General features: G+C 36.2%; 1 protein-coding gene across 1 annotated transcript in view; it reads left to right on the top strand.

Annotated features, from left to right (window-relative positions):
* The first annotated feature begins 2,826 nt into the window (after positions 1 to 2,826).
* Positions 2,827 to 17,675, top strand: part of mRpL24 (mitochondrial ribosomal protein L24) — a 51,062-nt gene continuing 36,213 nt past the window's right edge. Inside the window, exons 1-2 of the mRNA XM_089094020.1 lie at positions 2,827 to 2,962; positions 10,640 to 10,816. Coding sequence (XP_088950146.1) covers positions 2,867 to 2,962; positions 10,640 to 10,816 — 273 coding nt within the window. The 5' untranslated portion in view covers positions 2,827 to 2,866. The remainder of the gene's footprint in view (positions 2,963 to 10,639; positions 10,817 to 17,675) is intronic.

Below are 17,675 nucleotides of genomic sequence, written 5' to 3'. Positions count from 1 at the left end.
CCTTACGACCTTTGGTTTTCTATTGTCTAAAACTTAGTAACAGAAACATCTTAATTAAAATAAACTAAAATAACTATACGAAATACATAACCATTAACAAGCAGTGTATAGAGCAATCCTCCCATTTGCGCTGCAAGTGCGGGGATATTACGGGGTTGGACAGACCTATCCTCCCATTTGCACTGGAAATGGAAGGATATCAGGGCGTCGGGATTAATGCTAAGGGGTGGGCAGTCAGGGCTGGCTGTACACAACAAAATGAGGAGTTTTTAGAAAAAGACCCAATAAAACATTAAAGCCTTAAGGTCTTTTTGACCTTTTGTTTTCTATTGTCTAAAATATAGTAACAGAAAAAAATTACTTAAAAAAACTAGAATAACTTTACAAAAAATGTAAAAATTAACAAGCACTATATAAGGCTATCCTCACATTTGCGCTACAAATGGGAGGATATTAGGGGGTCGGGTTTAATCCTAAAGGGTGGGCAGACGGGGCTGGCTGTGCAAAACCTTAACGTTGGTGGCCCTGTTTTCACTAATCTTAGTGCACAACTAAAAAACAATAAAACATCGAAACCTTATTGCCTTTATGACCTTTTAGTTTTCTATTGTCTAAAACTTAGTAACATAAGAAAATTAATTTAAAAAAATTAAATTTATTTATTAATTTACATTAATATATATGGTATGTTTGTTTGCATTGATTGTTTATTTAATGATTGCTTTAACGTTTATATGCCCCCAGGGCATAACCTACAACGCCTACCCCCGGGCCCTGGTGGGCTCTGTCGACACCGGAGTTCTTTGTTATCAGAACTTTCAACTATTTTAACAAAATGTCTATCTCAAAATTTTTATCTGATGCATTTAGGGTGTGGAGGAGGAGGGGGGGGGGCTAATTGCCATCTAATCTCTTTTGATTCTTAAAAAGTGAACAAGAACTTTCAATTTCCAATCAAATGAGCCCTCTCTAAAGCTTATATGAACAACCCTTCCATAAAAAATAAAATGAAGGATTTGGAGAATCCTTAAATTACAACCCTTGCCCTGCGGGCTGTGGGGGAGTTGTCATCCTCAAAGACCTAATTTCCAGAACTTAAAACTACGTTTAATAAAATGGCTGTCTCAAAATTTTGATTGGATGTGTTTGGGGAAAAGGTGGGCGTGAGAGGGGGGTTAGTTACCCTCAAATCACTTTCGAATATTAAAAAGGGCACTAGCCCTTTGAATTTCCAAACGAATGAGCCTTTTTTCATGTTTCTACGATACCGCCTTCTATAAAAACCTCATATGCCCCCAGGGTATAGCTTAAAACCCTTGCCTTGAGGGTTGTGGGGGAGTGTCTTCCTCAGAAACATATTTTCTATCTTAAAATTAACTACGCTGAACAAAATGGCTATCTAACAATTTTTATTGGATCTGTTTGGGGGAATGATGGGCGTGGGGGGGCTAGTTACCCTCCAATCACTTTCGACTATTAAAAAGGGCACTAGCCCATTGAATTTCCATTCGAATGAGCATTTTTTTAAGTTTCTACGACAACGCTTTCTACAAAAACCTTATATGCCCCCAGGGCATAACTTAAAAACCTTGCCCCGACGGTGGTGGGGGAATGTCCTCCTCAAAAACATATTTTCAATCTGGAAATTAACTACGCTGAACAACATGGCTATCTGAAAATTTTGATTGGTTGTGTTTGGGTAAAGGATACGCGTGGGGGGGGGGCTAGTTGCCCTCCAATCACTTTCGACTATGAAAAAAGGCACTAGCCCTCTGAATTTCCAATCGAATGAGCCTGTTTTGAAGTTTCTACGACAACGCCTTCTATAAAAACCTTATATTCCCCCAGGCCATAACTTAAAACTCTTGCCCTGAGGGTTATGGAGGAGTATCCTCTACAAAGACACATTTTCTATGTGTAACTCAAATCCGCTTGACATAAGCGCTATATCAAAATTTTTAGTGGGGAGGTATGGGCAACTTATGGGCGTGAGTGGGGGGTCGTCGCTCTACAATCATTTTCGAATATGAAATAGGGCACTAGAACTTTCGATTTCCAATGGAATGAGCTCCCTTTGAAGTTTCTACGATGACCCTTTCCGTATGAAATGCCTCTGGGGAAAAAAATAATAAATAAATAAATAATAAAACATTGGAGCCGTATGGCCTTTACTATAGGCAACGCTACAGCGTTGCCTCTGATAACCTATTTGACTATTAGATTTTGCCCACATCGCTCTTATTTTAGGCAGCACTATGACGCTGCTTATCATAACATTACTGGTTTGTATATACCTGAAAGATTCCCATCCCTGCTCACAACCAAGTGTGGTACTGTGAAGTGGCGTATGAACAGAGACGTCCGAATAAAATTTTTCATGAGAGGTTTTCTCCTCCCTAGGATGATTCAGTAGGTTCTAAGGACTTAACTGTACAAGTCACAATTTGATTACGTTGTTTTACTTGGAGGATTGAAATATAGGAGTCAGTAACCCTACACTCCATTATATTGCCATTCAATACTGGTGGCAACTTTTGATGCTGGGTCATGTAAACAAATACCATTAAAAATAGCATTAATGGACAATATGAAACATCAGTCACTTTTATTCTAACCGCTTGCACGGAGATTGATTTGGAGGTGAATGTGAAAAAAATTTATTATTTAGAAATTACGCACTAGAGATTTGTACATTAGGCCCGTGTCCTTTGGATGTGGTGCTACCTGTTTGCTCAAGAAAAGAGTTAGACCTTAATCGAAAATGCTAAACCTAACCAGTAAATGATCATGCTTAATGTTATTTGACGAAAACTTTCAAAATTTATTCCAAGGCAACTCTGTCCATTAGAAACCCACAATTTTCGAAATGAAGTTTACATACTGTTTGCTTAGAAAACTAAAGCCCAATTCCTATAAATATGCTAATTTACCTGAAAGGTACATTGAAAGAGCCATGGAAAAGGTAAATAATACAAAAATTATTTTAATATCCAAAGTCTTCAAAATTGGCTTATTGTAAATGAAAGTGATTTTAAAATAGTCCTAGCCTAAAAATTAAAAAAACTGGGATTTAGGTCAATTGTATGGAAGAAATCTGGAGAGAACAAAGAAATAGGCTAAATCATTCAGTTTTCCATTCAATACTCTTTCTTGTTCTCCTGATAAATAGGGAGTTGTTTTCATTACTCTGCTGAGCAGAAGGTGAACAACTTGATGTCTCTTTTTGTACTCTGTCCAGGTATACTATTTGCTTTCTTTGAAAATTTCATTTTGAGCCCTTAAAAGGACATATTGCTCCTTAGTCAGGGGTGTCCCAAGGTGAGGTGGGGTGAGGAGGGGCATGCTGCCCCTCCAATGTTTTTGGCATTTGGTAGTTTTCACTAAAGGCAAAAATTTTGGCAGAAATTTTGCAAAATTGCCTGAAATCTAGCAAAATTCTTGATTTCTGGAGAAAATTTAGCTTAAATCAGGTAGCATTTACAAAGATTCAGTAAAATTTACAAAGATTGCCCCTCCAATGAAATGAGCCTTGAGACACCCCTATCCTTAGTAGGCTATTTTACAGCAAAAGAGTGCATTATCATGATTGTAACTATTATGTTTTGAAAGGGTATTACTCTTTTGTTGTTATAATGCTAGGCTATCTTAGAAGAGCCTATGGTAAAATTCTTGACATTATTTGCCTAGAGAAACAACTGGAGAGAATGAACCATGTTAAGAAAACAATTCCTACTTCACAATATGCAGAATAATCAAGGCCTACTTCACACATTTTGCATACAGCCTGGCTATACTTACCCCAAATCACCTTAATATACAAATATATAGCCCAAATTATGTATTTCCTGTCATAAGAAACCAATTCTTACTTCATAATAGGCTATGCAGGATAGGGTAAAATTCTACCTTAGCTACTTTTGGCTATCTTGGAAAGGGGTTAGCCTAGGTTAGGAAAATAAAACTTTAAGGGATGGGTCTACAGGCTAAAGTATGTCCCAGGAAGGTATTTTGAAGTAACTACCCTCTCTCTTTCTCCCTATAGTGGGTCCTGAAATTTGCCTACATGACAGGTTTTCTTATACAAAAACAACATTTTACCTATATTTTCAGTTATCAGTCTCTTTTTCTCTGGTTTTAGTTCTGAAAGTGCAATTCCTGTTGTTTGAGTAGAATTTTAAGCCATATCAATATTTTTTTTTCAAAATTTAGGAAATGTATTTGTATATCTTTTAAACCTTATAAATCAGGATTGAGCTAAGTTGTGAAGCTGAAAACAATTTTGTTGTACTTCATTTAAGCAGAAAACCTATTTTGCAAGGTTTCACTTTTGTAACACACAGATTTTTAAAGGTCATCAAAGGTAGGACCCTCTTGACAGAGAAGGAGTAGAGGTAGGTACTTCAAATTACTTTCCCAGGACACACTTTAGCCCGTTGACCCATCCCTGAAAGTTTCATTTTCCTAACATAATCCCTTTCCAAGATAGCCAAAAGTAGCTAAAGTTGAATTTTACTGCAGAATCAGCCTAATCATAGATAACACATTTTGCATGCAGCCACACTATATTTTGTACCTCCCCCCCCCCCGGATGTGCCAATATAGCCCAAATAATATATTTGCTACCTTTCCAAAGTGTCTCAGTTGTTTCAACCCATATATTTATAAATTAAATGTTCTGTGACAAAATGAAAATGGGAAAAATAAATTATGGGTGGCAGAATGCATTGAAAATTTGTAACTTGACTTATATATTTGCACATTAGTGGGGGGGGGGGTAAGGTATAGCAAGGTTGCATGCAAAGTTTGTTAACTATGATTATTCTGCATATTATAAAGCTCAAATTGTTTTCTTAACATGCTTCCTTCTCTCCAGTTAGTACTCTAGGAAAATGAAACTTTCAGGGATGGATCTACAGACTAGAGGGTACTTGTGCATTAATGGGTACACACCCCTATAGACTGTGTCAACAAAACCAGACACAAAACCTGCAAACCAGTATTAGCAATAGAGAAATAGAATGCAAAGTGTTGTTTTCATTGAGATTACAATATTGAACCTGTTGTTTTTTGGGATTTAGGGGGGGAAGTTACCTAGGTTGAGTTAGGTTACACATTTAATATATGCCATGCTTTACATTGTTTTGTCAAAAGTCCAATAGGTGTAGACCAGTCAAGTAGGTAAATTTTCAAGGCTTAGAAATTGGAGAGGTTAATATAGTAGCTTTGTGGAGTATTTTTTTTGCCTTGGATTCATTACTAGAAATAACCAAAGCATGAAAATTGGACTATCCAAAGTTATAGGGTAACATCTGGTATGATTTGAACCCTAGAGAAGTGGATGGAGGTTCAAAAATATTAACTTTTCATTACTAAAAATCAAAAACGCATCCTTTCCTATCAAGGACCATCTGATAATGAACACACCCACCTATTCTGTGGTCTCCATCTGCATGAAAACGTTAACCTCAAAGACGAAAGGATTTATGACCACTTCTCTGAAAACATGCTTTAGAGGAGTGATGCTGGAGAAAAATGGTAAGTTTAAAAAAAAGTCTCATATTTAAGTCATTTGTTGTCTTTTCAAAGTTTTTCGTTTTGGATACACCTGATTGGTGGGTGCTCAATGTAAGGGAATGAATGATCACATAGCAGGTGCTAGAATTGCAGAAAATCTTGATTTTCTGGAAAAGGTTTGAATGGTCTGCTAAGGTTTAAATTTTTTTTGCTCTCAGATTCATAATTTTAGCAGTCTGTGGAAGGCTTAGCTCAAAATTTTAATGAAAGTAAGTGATGAATTTAACATTTTTTGTCCAGTAGCAATTACCAGTTCTCTTCTAGAGAAGTGGACCCTGTTTAAAAAGTTTTGGACAGTTTAAAATGACAGAATTTGAACTTTTTATTGCTGTTTTGATCTGTTGCTGACAGGTTCAAAAAGGGTTCGAATAAATACCAGACAATTTTACTTGAAAGAACAGCATTCTGGAAGGTTTTGAAATTTAGGAAGGGTTCAAATCTTGGGTTCGTTTTTAAATTTGCTACATTGTTTTCTCTCTTTATGCTTGTGCTGAAACTCATTTTTCACAATTTTCCTACCCTCAGCAAAAAATAAGTGTTGTTAAGAATGTAGCCCAGTGAAGATAAAAAGATTGACCCACTTTGTATGGAAAAGAAAACTTTTGTTAAAGGTTACTGAAAACAGATTTGACTTTGACTTTATTGACTTTGTTGTTTCTAATCTGTTTTTATTTTGGACAAACTAGACTGGGGCAAACTAGAATTTTGGTAAACTATTAAAGAGAATAGTGAAGTCAATTGAAACACGCTATATGGATGCAGATTATTAAAAGGCCATAACAGTTACCTCTCAGGAACAGCTTAGATTATTAAGTTGAAACTTTTAGTGCATGTTAAGGGTAATGTTGAACCAACCAAAAGGTGATATATGTATCCTACCCCTACCATGCTTTCTGAAGACCAGAACATAATTTGCACTTCGCTGAAAGCAAAATGCAGTTTAAGTGTTTTCACTTTTTTAACTATAATAAATCCAAGATTATTAAGACTTTAAGGAATAAATATCAGTATATGTATATTCAACTGTCAATCCACATTCATATGTTGTTTTGTTCAATAATCTTGGTTATTATATTTTTTTTTTATTATGAGAAATTTGAACATTCAGCTCAAAATAAGGATTGTTTTCAGTAAAGTGCAAATTATGTTCTGGTCTTTAGAAGGCAAAATAGTTTTTCCAAGGAAAAGTAAAGAACTCCATTAAACAAAAATGGAGAAAAATAGAATCAAATAATCTACCAAGCATATAACAACCAGAAATTAGCATCAATAAATAAATGAAACCCAAAACGAATAGAAATTACAATAAATAACCAAGAACATAACGTGCACTTTACTTCTACTACTACTACTAACAAGTCACCACAGCACTAAGCCGCCTGAGGCCATGACAGCTACACACGCTCCTCCTCCATTCCAATCTTTTCAAAGCCTCCTTTTTGCACCCCACAGGAAGTTCCCATTTTCTTTAAATCTTTCTTTATGAGGTCCTTGCACCCCAGATGAGGGTGACCTGATTTTGGATTAGCCCTAGACGTCTGGCTGAAAAGGGCAATCTTTGACAATCTGTCATCCTTCATCCACAAAACATGCCCTAGCCACCTCAACCTTTCTTTCATTATAGCCCTTGAAAGCGGAATTGAACCACATTTTCCTTACAGCCTACTGTTTGACATACCGTCAGTCAGCTGGGTACTCAGAACAATCCGTAAGCAATTTCTCTGGAAAATATCTAGCAAAGCTTCATTTGCTTTTTGGAGCACCCATGCTTCAGAGCCATATTTGACCACTTTCATTACTGTAGCTACTAATATTCTAATATTGGTTTGGAGACTTATCTTCCTATTCTTCCAAACTTTTTTCATCTGTGAAGAAACACCCTGAGCCTTGGCTATTCTACTTTTAACATCTTCACTGTTACCACCATCTTTACTAATAATACTACCAAGGTAACTGAAGCTGTCCACCTGATCAATCATTTCGTTACCCAACATCACCTTTTCATCTTCACTTATTCCTAGCCTTAGTGACTTAGTTTTCTTAACATTAATTTTTAAGCCTATTATAGCACCCTGAACTTGCAAGACCTCTAAAAGTTCATTCATTTTGCTCACACTTTCTTCTAGGATGCTTAAATCAATAGCATAATCTAAGTCCAGGAGACTTTTCTCCCCATTTGACTCTGTGGTCTCCCATTGCCTTTCCTGTCCTCCTTAAGACAAAGTCCATCAAAATAATTCATATAAAGGGGGATTGAACATAACCCTGCTTAACTCCTGATTTAATACAAAACCAGCTGCTAACGTCATTCCCTACCTTAACTGCAGCAGTGCTATTCTCATACATAGCACTAATCACTTTAATGTATTTGTCTGGTATACCATACAAGCATGGGCACCCATAAGCTGAATTCCAGGGGGGGTAAATCTCATCTAATTGGCACTTTTAATGCTATATAATAGAAATCTCAGAACAAAAATATAAAAAGACGGCAGCATCCTTCAGCCCGGGGGGGGGCGGGAGCCCCCCCCAGGCCCCCCCATATGGGTGCCCATGCATACAAGGATAAAACCTTTGCTAAAGCTTTTCTATAAACAGAATCGAACGCTTGCTCATAATCAATAAAACTGAGGATCAAAGTTGTTTTACAACTCAGGCGCTTCTCAATTGTTAACATAAGAGTGAAAATTTGGTTGACACATCCTCTACCTTTACTAAAACTGCACTGTTCTTCTCTTAAAACTTTGTCTACAGCATCTCTCAGTCAATCAGTCTCATATTTCTAAGTGATTTGCTACTTACAGAGACCAGACTAATGCCTTGATAATTACCACACTCACTCTTATCATGTTTCTTATAAAGAGGCTTAATTAAGGTTTTCCTAAAATCGTTAGGTACTCTCCCTTTTTCAAAAATCATATTCATAATCTTCAGTAGCTTATTTCTAACCTCAGAGCCACCATATTTAAGAAATTTCACTTTACTGAAAAAATACAAATGAATGTGCATTGTCATTGTCAGTATACTTATGCTCACATTTTTTTTTTTAAATCTTAATTATTTTTGATTTATTAAAGTAATAAAAGTGAAAACATTTGATTTTTGTTTCAGTAAAGTGCAAACTATATTCTGGCCCTCAGAAGGCATAGGGGTTGTGAGCCCAGATCATGTTAGTTTTTGCTTGTTTTGAGTTTGACTCTGTTATCTATTGTAATTTCTGTTCGTCTTAGGTTTCATTTATTTATTGATGGTTATTTTTTGGTAGTTTTACATTTTGAAAATTATTTGACTTTATTTCTGCTGACATGTGGTCAAAAACTAGCGCCGGGATTTTTAAGGAGCCCAGTTACTACAAACAAGTGCTACTTACTTAACTGCACTACTAAACATAACTTGTTTTCCAAACATACCTCATATTTGCAAGGGAAATGCACCCCGTTTTTTCTTGCATACAAAATGTGCTTCTTTGCATACAATGTATTTATAAGTAGATTATCTTAATTTTGCTGTCCAAAAACTGTTTATCATGTAAACTAATTATGGCATTCTCAATATTATGCTAAAGGAATGTTTCTGCTCGCCAAAATTTTAAATTCCTGCTTGATTACGTTCATTACGCCCTATTGAATGAATTTTAAGAGTGATTTAGATAAAAGTAATTTTTTTGATCCTAATAAAGTAAGAATTCTTGCTATTAGAGAGTTTAGTTCGGAAGAGACAATCAACTGCATTTTTTTTTTCAAGAAACAACAGATAATAATGAATATCAGTGAAATATTTTTGTTTTTGCAACAGAATTTTTCAATTTGAGGATGCCTTACAGGGGGTTGGGTGGGGAACTCTTTAGCCACAGGCCTGAGCATGGCTCTTGGCAGCCAAAATCAAAAGAAGAGCTAAATTTGCCGCTCTTTAAGTAGCAAAATGTCATCTTTGCCAGTTGTTTTTTTTTGGCTTGTTGTAATGACAGACTTTTGCTTAATGATGCACTTTTGTTGTAATAAATAATACGTTTTCTAATTTCTTTTTGAAATAGAATAGATATTCCACTTTTCGAATAGAATGGATACAACATTTTTCTTTTTCTTTCTTTTTCATTAAAACATGATTTGGGTTTTGGGATTCTGTGTTCTGTTATGACCAATTATAAATCAAAATTGGAGTCTGGAGATTTTTTTTCTTCTTCTTTTTTTGCTTTGAAGGAGTATGAATCTGCCATTACTTTGGTCGAAACTCTTAAGCAATTCCTGGAAAATATTCAGATGTCTGCCATTCAAGCTCAGCCACAATGCTGTTTTCAGCAAACCGTAGTTCATAGGGCATAAATTTTGTGGAAAAAAAAGACTCAAGACTTAAAATTTGAAACTGATCAAATTTGAAAAAGCAAGAAACTCCTCAGCTAATGTTGGATATTAGGATAATTGTTGGGGAAAAACTTCCTTTATGTGAGCTTGGCGCAATAGTACATTTTGTCTTTAACTTTCCTTACAACTTTAAAGAAATCTTGTCAGAAAAAAAAAGCAAAGATATGTTTATCCACCAAGGGAACAAATATTTACAGGACAAGATGTCCAAATATTTATATTTGGGGATGGTTTTCTTTTCCTTTTTTTCAATTTGGGGTAAATATCCTTGGATTCTTCATTTTTATCTCCTTGCAAAACTATTAGAAAGACGCAAATACTCTGCAAATTTGGGGTTTTAGCTTAAAATTATTCTGTTTGTATATATCAGACCCTAACCTTTGGAAAATCCTTTAGGATTTCCTCCTAAGGTTAAAAGTGTGTGCGCTTATTTTTGTGGTAGATTTCACCCGCTACCCTCTGTGATTAGCAGTGGGGCCAAGAAATATTCATGAATATTTTTTCTAAGGTCAACTCCCCCCCCCCCTCCATCTCTTCTCCTTTATTATCGTAGGATATGTTGGTTGTGTTTTTTGTTTATCAGGTACTGCTTGGGGTTGTTGTCCTACACCTTGCAGAGTCATCGTTAATGGTAAAGAGATGTCAACAAATACATTAATTTGGTTTGGGAGATTATATTAGCTAAAACGTATCAATTATTTCAGGTCTACTTTAGATCACCAAGAGGATTCCCACAATTTAGAGAGGTAGATCACAAGAAAAAAAGCTTCTGGTTTACTATGAACCGGCCTTGGACAGAAGAATTTCAAAGAGACAATAATGTCCATCATGACATCCCAATTCAGCCTTTATTAGAGTGGTCATTTTTTAGAGGAGATCTTGTGAGTTTTTTTCTTTTTCTCCAAGACACGATTGACATTTTGTATGAAACAAAATTCAGTTCAACCGTTGTCCTAAAAGAATACTTTTCTTGGGCTTTTTATTTGAAAATGGTAAGAATCAAGCCATTTTTATCATAAGCTGTAAAAAAAAACCTTGAGTTTTATCTTGCGTTTTGTGTGTTGTTAAGTTTCTCTGTCAGTTTAAATTTGCTTTGCAGATTAATATATAATATAGTTAAATATAGACCCCGGTGCCACGCCGGCGCATCGACCAAACGCCGCCAACGAGAGGCCAGGTTGACCACCGCCAAAGTGCCGCAACGCCACCGGTGCGCGGCATGCCTGCCGTCGTCGGCAGAGGCGGCAGCGTTTGGCTGACTGAATTAATTTTGCGGCAATTCTTTATTGCGTCAACCGCAAAGTCGGAGCTTTTCTTTTCTTATGTGTTTAAGCATTTTGATTTTTCACGGCTAAACTCAGTCAGATCCTCCGCGATTCTCGAATGATCGGGGATTTCGCCAAAAACATATGCACCACCCCGAAAAAAAATTTGATTCCCTGAATCCCCGAAAATTATCTAATAATGGTGCCACCCCTATTGGTGTATCGCTAGTGACTATACATTCAAATTTTACTTTGTATACCATAATAATTCTTCACTACTCTCTTGTTCGTTAATTTTCGTCTCTTGTGTTACTTTGCATATAAACCAGACAGATACAATTGCAATATACACGGTTCTTCATATGTTGACAAAAGTATTGTCTTTATGAAATTAAATAAAAAAAACAAGTTTTTTTAACTGAAAGTCAGGAGCGACATTAAAACTTAAAACGAACAGCAATTATGCCGTACATGAAAGGGGCTATCTCCTCCTCATCGCCTCGCTCTTTACGCTAAAGTTTTTATTGTTATAAAAAGTAGAATGGTGAAAAAGAGTCAAACTTTAGCGTAAAGAGCGAGGCGTTGAGGAGGGGACAGCCACTTTCATATACGGAATATGCTGTTCGTTTTAAGTTTTGATGTCGTTCCTTACTTTCAGTTAGAAAAACTTGTTTTCTATTTAATTTCTGAACGTTTTACAGCTAATACAGGTTCAAATTTGGCTAACCGTATAAGAAAAATTAAAACATAATGTTTATATTGATTAGGATAGATTTAATCCGGATACGAAGGATCGCCCCCTCTTCAAGACCTTGCTCTTTATATTTAAGTTGTTAAATCTTTTAAGAGAGCTTCCAATAATAATCACGAGGCCCCCGTGTTTACATTTATGCGACCGGAAAAAGTTAAGTGCAAAAAGTTAGGCATTGAAGAGGGAGCAACCCTTCATATATGGAATAATTTCTGTTCGTTTTTCAAATAATACCGGTAAATCTGGCTCACCCTCTATGAAATATACCCCTTCCCCTCACGGAAAACTTCTCCATGGAAATGTCATCCAACGTAAAGTGCACCCGCCCCCGTCAAATTCCCTCCAGACAGTTCCTGCCTTGCTGAGAATTCCCCCTCCCTGTAAAATTGCTTGTGGATGATTCAGCCTGAAAAATGCACCTTAGTATTTATTCATTTGAACAAGATTAATATCTAATCGGTTCTCGATCACTCCAGAAATGCACCCTTCCGTGGAAATTATTTCCCTGAAAACAAAAAGAGCAGAAAAAAAACCCGGATAATTCCCCCAGAACATCTTCATATAAAAAATTTGGCAGAGAAAGTGTAAGACAATTAAAAAGGATTTCGTATAGTAATTCTGTCAAAACCCCCAAGTGTAACATTTCCCCTAGAATATTCACTCATCAGAAATTTCTCTCCCAAAGGAAGATTCTCCCTATTTGAAATCTACCCCAAGCACCCCCCCCCCCCCCCCCCCCAAAAAATAAAATGGCTGTATACTTCCCAATAACAAATACTATATGTAAATAAGGGCAAAGTTCACAACTTGCAGCCCTTCCCCCGGGGACTGTGACGGGTCATTTTACACCTAAAGACATAGTTATTATATTTTTCGACTATGCTAAACAAAATGGCTATCTCAAAATTTCAATCCGTTGACTTTCGGAAAAAAATGAGCGTGAAAGGGGGCCTAGTTGTCCTCCATTTTTTTGGTCACTCTAAAAGGGTACTAGAACTTTATATTTCTGTTCAAATGAGCCCTCTCGAAATATTCTAGGACCACGGGGTCGATACGATCACCCATCGGAAAAAAAAATAATAAACATGCATCCGCCAGCCGGTGTCAACAGTGGTTTCATCCAAAACGTGCAGGCATTTCTATTGAGGAGAGAAAACAATGCGGTGAGTGGCTATGTTGAAACTGCCAGTCCCCCCGTTCTTTGAATGATGACCCTGAAACACCTTTAACACCACTTTCTCTACCCCCTGGCTCTAAACCACGCTCTACACCCAAGTCTGCCACAGAACCTACAACCCCAAAATCAGTTAAAATAAAATCAAGCTTCCCAAGTCCCCCCTTTTGTTGACTGTGTTAAACAAATCAAACAGCTGGCTGATTTCCGAGCTAAATACAATTCCCAGTTAGAGAAGAATTCAGAGCATGAAGTAGCCATAGAAGATTTGAAAAAACAAGTTGACATTTTTCTCAATGACCAAAAAATTGGTAACGATTTACTCCATGAATGTGATCTTGAAATTAAAAATTAAGTGAAAATATCAAATCCCATAATTCCCATCGCCTCCTTATGAAGATGAACTCTACAATCTAGAAAACAATCAAGTGACTCTTAAATCGAAAATCACCAGATTACAAGAGGACTTAAAAAACAACGAAACACTTATTACAACACTAGGGGATTAATTATCAGAGTTCAGCAAATCCAGCATTAGTTGCAAAGTATCCCATGAGAGCCTACAGATACCTTCGTGTAGTATGACTACTGATGACGCCCTTGAGTTCGGGAATAGTCCAGCGCCTTCCAGTTTTTTACATAAATTATCAGGTGATAATAAACTAAACAAAAGGATTAATAAGGTTATGGAGACGTCATTACCAGACGATGACATTGTTATTTTTTTTGAAAAAAATTACGATAGTGATGGATAAAAGGGAAACAAATTTAAAAATAAGCAGACAGGAAAATGTGATCTGCAAGCATTTTGATAGTGGTTTCTCTAAGTTTCGCAAACAATGCAAGTTTCTACATATTTGTCGTCATTTTATTTCGGGAGTTTGTGTGTCTGATAAGTGTATTTTTGACCTTGTTGATCTCAGGGGTGGCTCGAAGGGGGGGGGGGGTGAGGGGGGTGATACACCCCCTGCCTCTTGCTAAGTTGTATCAGTCGTTTATTTTGGCCTCATCCAGGTCCCGGGCGCTCATCTCAGTCAGTGACAGTTCGAGTCGTTTTTCTTCCTCTTGGAAAGACTTTCACTCAGAGACAAGGTCGTTTAAATTAAACCAGATTTAATGACCCTTTCAGGTATCTGGTCAAATGATTCCCAAAGGAACTGAACTGGCAGCAACTCGCTTTGTTTCAAAACATCTTCTTACTCACATCTATATTTTGTAACATGGTTACTGTACTGGCAGCATCTCGCTTCGTTTCTAAACCGATTCTTGCTCGTATAGAGTGTTTGTCTTTCTCAGATAGTTCATTCAGATTTAGCCTGTCAACATTATTGTAGACTAGTTGCTAAAGTTAAGTCTGATTGGATAACATGAATAAACAGAAAGTGAGAGACAAGGTTACGTGCATGGACTATGGGTCAAACTTTGACTACGAGTGGAAAAGAAGGCATGAAATTTCTAAATACAATGGAAAAGCAATCAGAATTCAAATGACAGGAGCCCCGCGAAACCCCTTTTAAGCAAGTGTATCTAGGACAGTGAAAAAAGCTCGATCACAAAACGAGTCTGAGGTTGAGGTAGATACAGCGCTTGAGAAGGACAAGGAAGATTTGGCCATGTACCCAGAATTTGTTTCCCAGGGCAGGGGTAGTTCTGAAGACGCTGGAATAGCTCATTCAAATCGAGAAGTAAGTTTTTGGCTACGACTCTAGTGAAATATAGTTACAAACTCGGCTTGTCTGCGAAAATTTCCGTGGAGATGTCCCCATAACATAATTTCCTCTTGGCAAACGCCCCCATGGCGAAACATCACCAAACATAAATTTAGTACTTCGCCTTGGTCTTAAGGTGCATTCTCGTTAAATAGCAGCCTAATTTGTTTTTAAAGTGAAAAGAAGAAAAGGTAAATTTAAAAAGTGTTATCATTATAACTTTCTTCGATGTTTTTTTTTTTTTTGTTTTTGCGTATATATTATGGTGGTTTCTTGTGTTAAAGAAAGTTATAATGATAGAAATCTTTCTTTAAGTTTTGTTATTGTTATTAAATTTAATAGTTTGCTTTAGTTCCTTTTTTTTGTGGGGGGGGGGGGACATGACGGGTAACTATTTGGAAAAGTTTTATGAGTTGGTAAGAGATAGCCACCGTAAGAAGAGTTTCCTGTGGGGGAACGACACCCTTTTCTACGGTTAAGGCAATTTTTTTATAATGGAAAAGTTTCAGGTAGTGTATGGTGACTTATTGTGTGTCCAGTTCGGCTGCTAATTGATATTTAAAAAAGTGTAGGTGACGCGTAAAAGTTAAGAATTAGATTTGTTGCTTAAAGTAAATTTATTGTCCACTTTAAATGGAAAAAATAATTAGCTTTTTGGCATCCCTGCTTTGAATTAAAAAAAAATTGAGGTATTATCATTTAGAAATTATAGCCCCCTATCCCCCCCCCTCCTATAGGCAATAACATATAATTTTCTTATAAATCGCATTTTTGGGGTCACTTCCGTTTCAATTTTCATTTCCCCAATCTTGTACATAGTCTATAGCTATTTTGTCTCAATTGAAGGTTTTTTTTTTTTTTTTTTTTTTTTTTTTTTGGGGGGGGGGTAAAATTTTTTCAGAAAGAAGATTTTATTTTATTTAATCTATCAGGCGTTCAATAATTATGTATTAAAAGTTAATAAAATTTATCTAGAAATAGCAAAAAAAAAACAACAGAATTCTTCAAACTTACAATTCAGCTGTCGCAATAATCTGTGAGCTATCAATTTCAAAATCCAACTGAACCTGTATAGTGTATAAGTTCCCTTCAAATTCAAATTAAAATTCTTGACTACGAATGATGCAAGAATCTTATAGCAATTGGGAAACTGCATTCGAAATGGTTTAATCTCATCTAAAAGTTCGTGATAACGAACTCTAAGTAAGGAGTGACCCGGTTTGATAGTAAACGAAACTCTTAAAAACGGATACCAATTTGGACACCAATAGTTGCATCAAAAGAATTGGATTTTTATGCTGAGTTCAAATATATAAATTTCATCAAATTTAGTCTTACCCGTCAAAAGATACGAGCCTGAGAATATTTGTCTTATCTTCGAAAAAGTGAGAAAACATCCCCTAAAGTCATAGAATCTTAATGAAAATCACACCATCAGGTTCAGCGTATCAGATAACCGTATTGTAGAGATTAAAGCTCCTATATGCAAAAATTTTGAATTTTTTTCTGCCAGAAGAAAGATCACGGATAAGATAAGATATTTATTTAAAAAAATGACTATCACAAGCCCCGAAGGGCCGAATTCGTTTTTCGGGGTCATATAATAAAAAAAAGACATAGAAATAGCACAACAACTAAAAAACTGGCTAAACAATACCAAAAACAACAATATCAGAAAGGCAAAGACGTTCATTAGTCTAAAAAACAAAAAGTGTCAAATATAAGGCAGTTATAAAGGCACAAACTAAAACAAAACCAAAAAAAAAATGAGATAAAAACAGTGTTGAAAAGGTTTAAAAGAGACCATATAAAAAGGGGAGGGAACAGAAGAACCAAACAGACACAAGCATGGGTATCCCCAGTACAACAAAAACAACAACAACAAAAAAAAAAAAAAAAAAAAAAAAAAAACTAGTGGTTTATTTGATCAGTAATGAAGGGGACAACGTTTTTTTCATATCTGGAGGTTAAAAAACGGATGGGGGACAAGATAGGGACGGGTTCAGAAACAGTACGTGGCAGGCGGTGTCTGGATGCGGAGTGTCTTTTGGGGAAAATGTTTTCCGTGCGAGGGTTTATTATAGCATTTTTTGCAAAACGGAGGCCCAGCGTTCCTCTCCTGTGCTCAAGAGTTTCCAGCTTGGACTTTTTTTTAGAAAGAGTGAAGGAGTGAACCAAAGTTTCTTTAAAAATTATTCTTAGGGCTCTTTTTTGAATAGATTCAATTTTATCTGATTCATCACGGGAGATGCCAGGATGCCAAACTGGACAAGCATATTCAAGATGCGGGTGGACAAAGGAGGTATAAATCCTTAAAGAATGGGATGGGGGGACGTTAAATTCATTCAAGAGCTTAAGGAGAGACATGGACGCATTAGCTCTACGGACAATTTTTTTTTTCACGGGGATATCCCACTTTAAATTAGAGGAAATTGTAACCCCAAGTAATTTAAAGGAAGACACATAAATATCTGGGGGGATAGGGTCAAGGAAGGCGGGAGTAGATTTCAAGAAATTTATCGTCATTATATTTGATTTTGTGGAATTTATTCTCATATTTAGGTTCTTAGCTTCATCCGAAATGTGGGTTAGAATTTCAAGGGGGTCACTTTTAATATTCCTGTGACATACTTCGAGGATCGACAAGTCATCCACGTATTTCCTTACCAATATCGTTAATAATGACTAGAAATAAAAGTGATCCCAATAAGGTTCCTTGAGGAATTCCACAATATATAGGGAGGGGGTTAGAGAAAATATTTTTGTATTTAACAACTTGAGATCTACTTGAAAGAAACGATATAAAAATATTTAATAAGAGAGAATCAAGTTCAAAGATAG

This window comes from Artemia sp. Qi Xiang Cuo, chromosome 9 (genome assembly GCF_049724085.1).
Source record: "Artemia sp. Qi Xiang Cuo chromosome 9, ASM4972408v1, whole genome shotgun sequence".
Classification (NCBI taxonomy): Eukaryota; Metazoa; Arthropoda; class Branchiopoda; order Anostraca; family Artemiidae; genus Artemia; species Artemia sp. Qi Xiang Cuo.
Note: the sequence above shows the minus strand (reverse complement) of the source record. Positions and strands in the feature narration are given on the sequence as shown.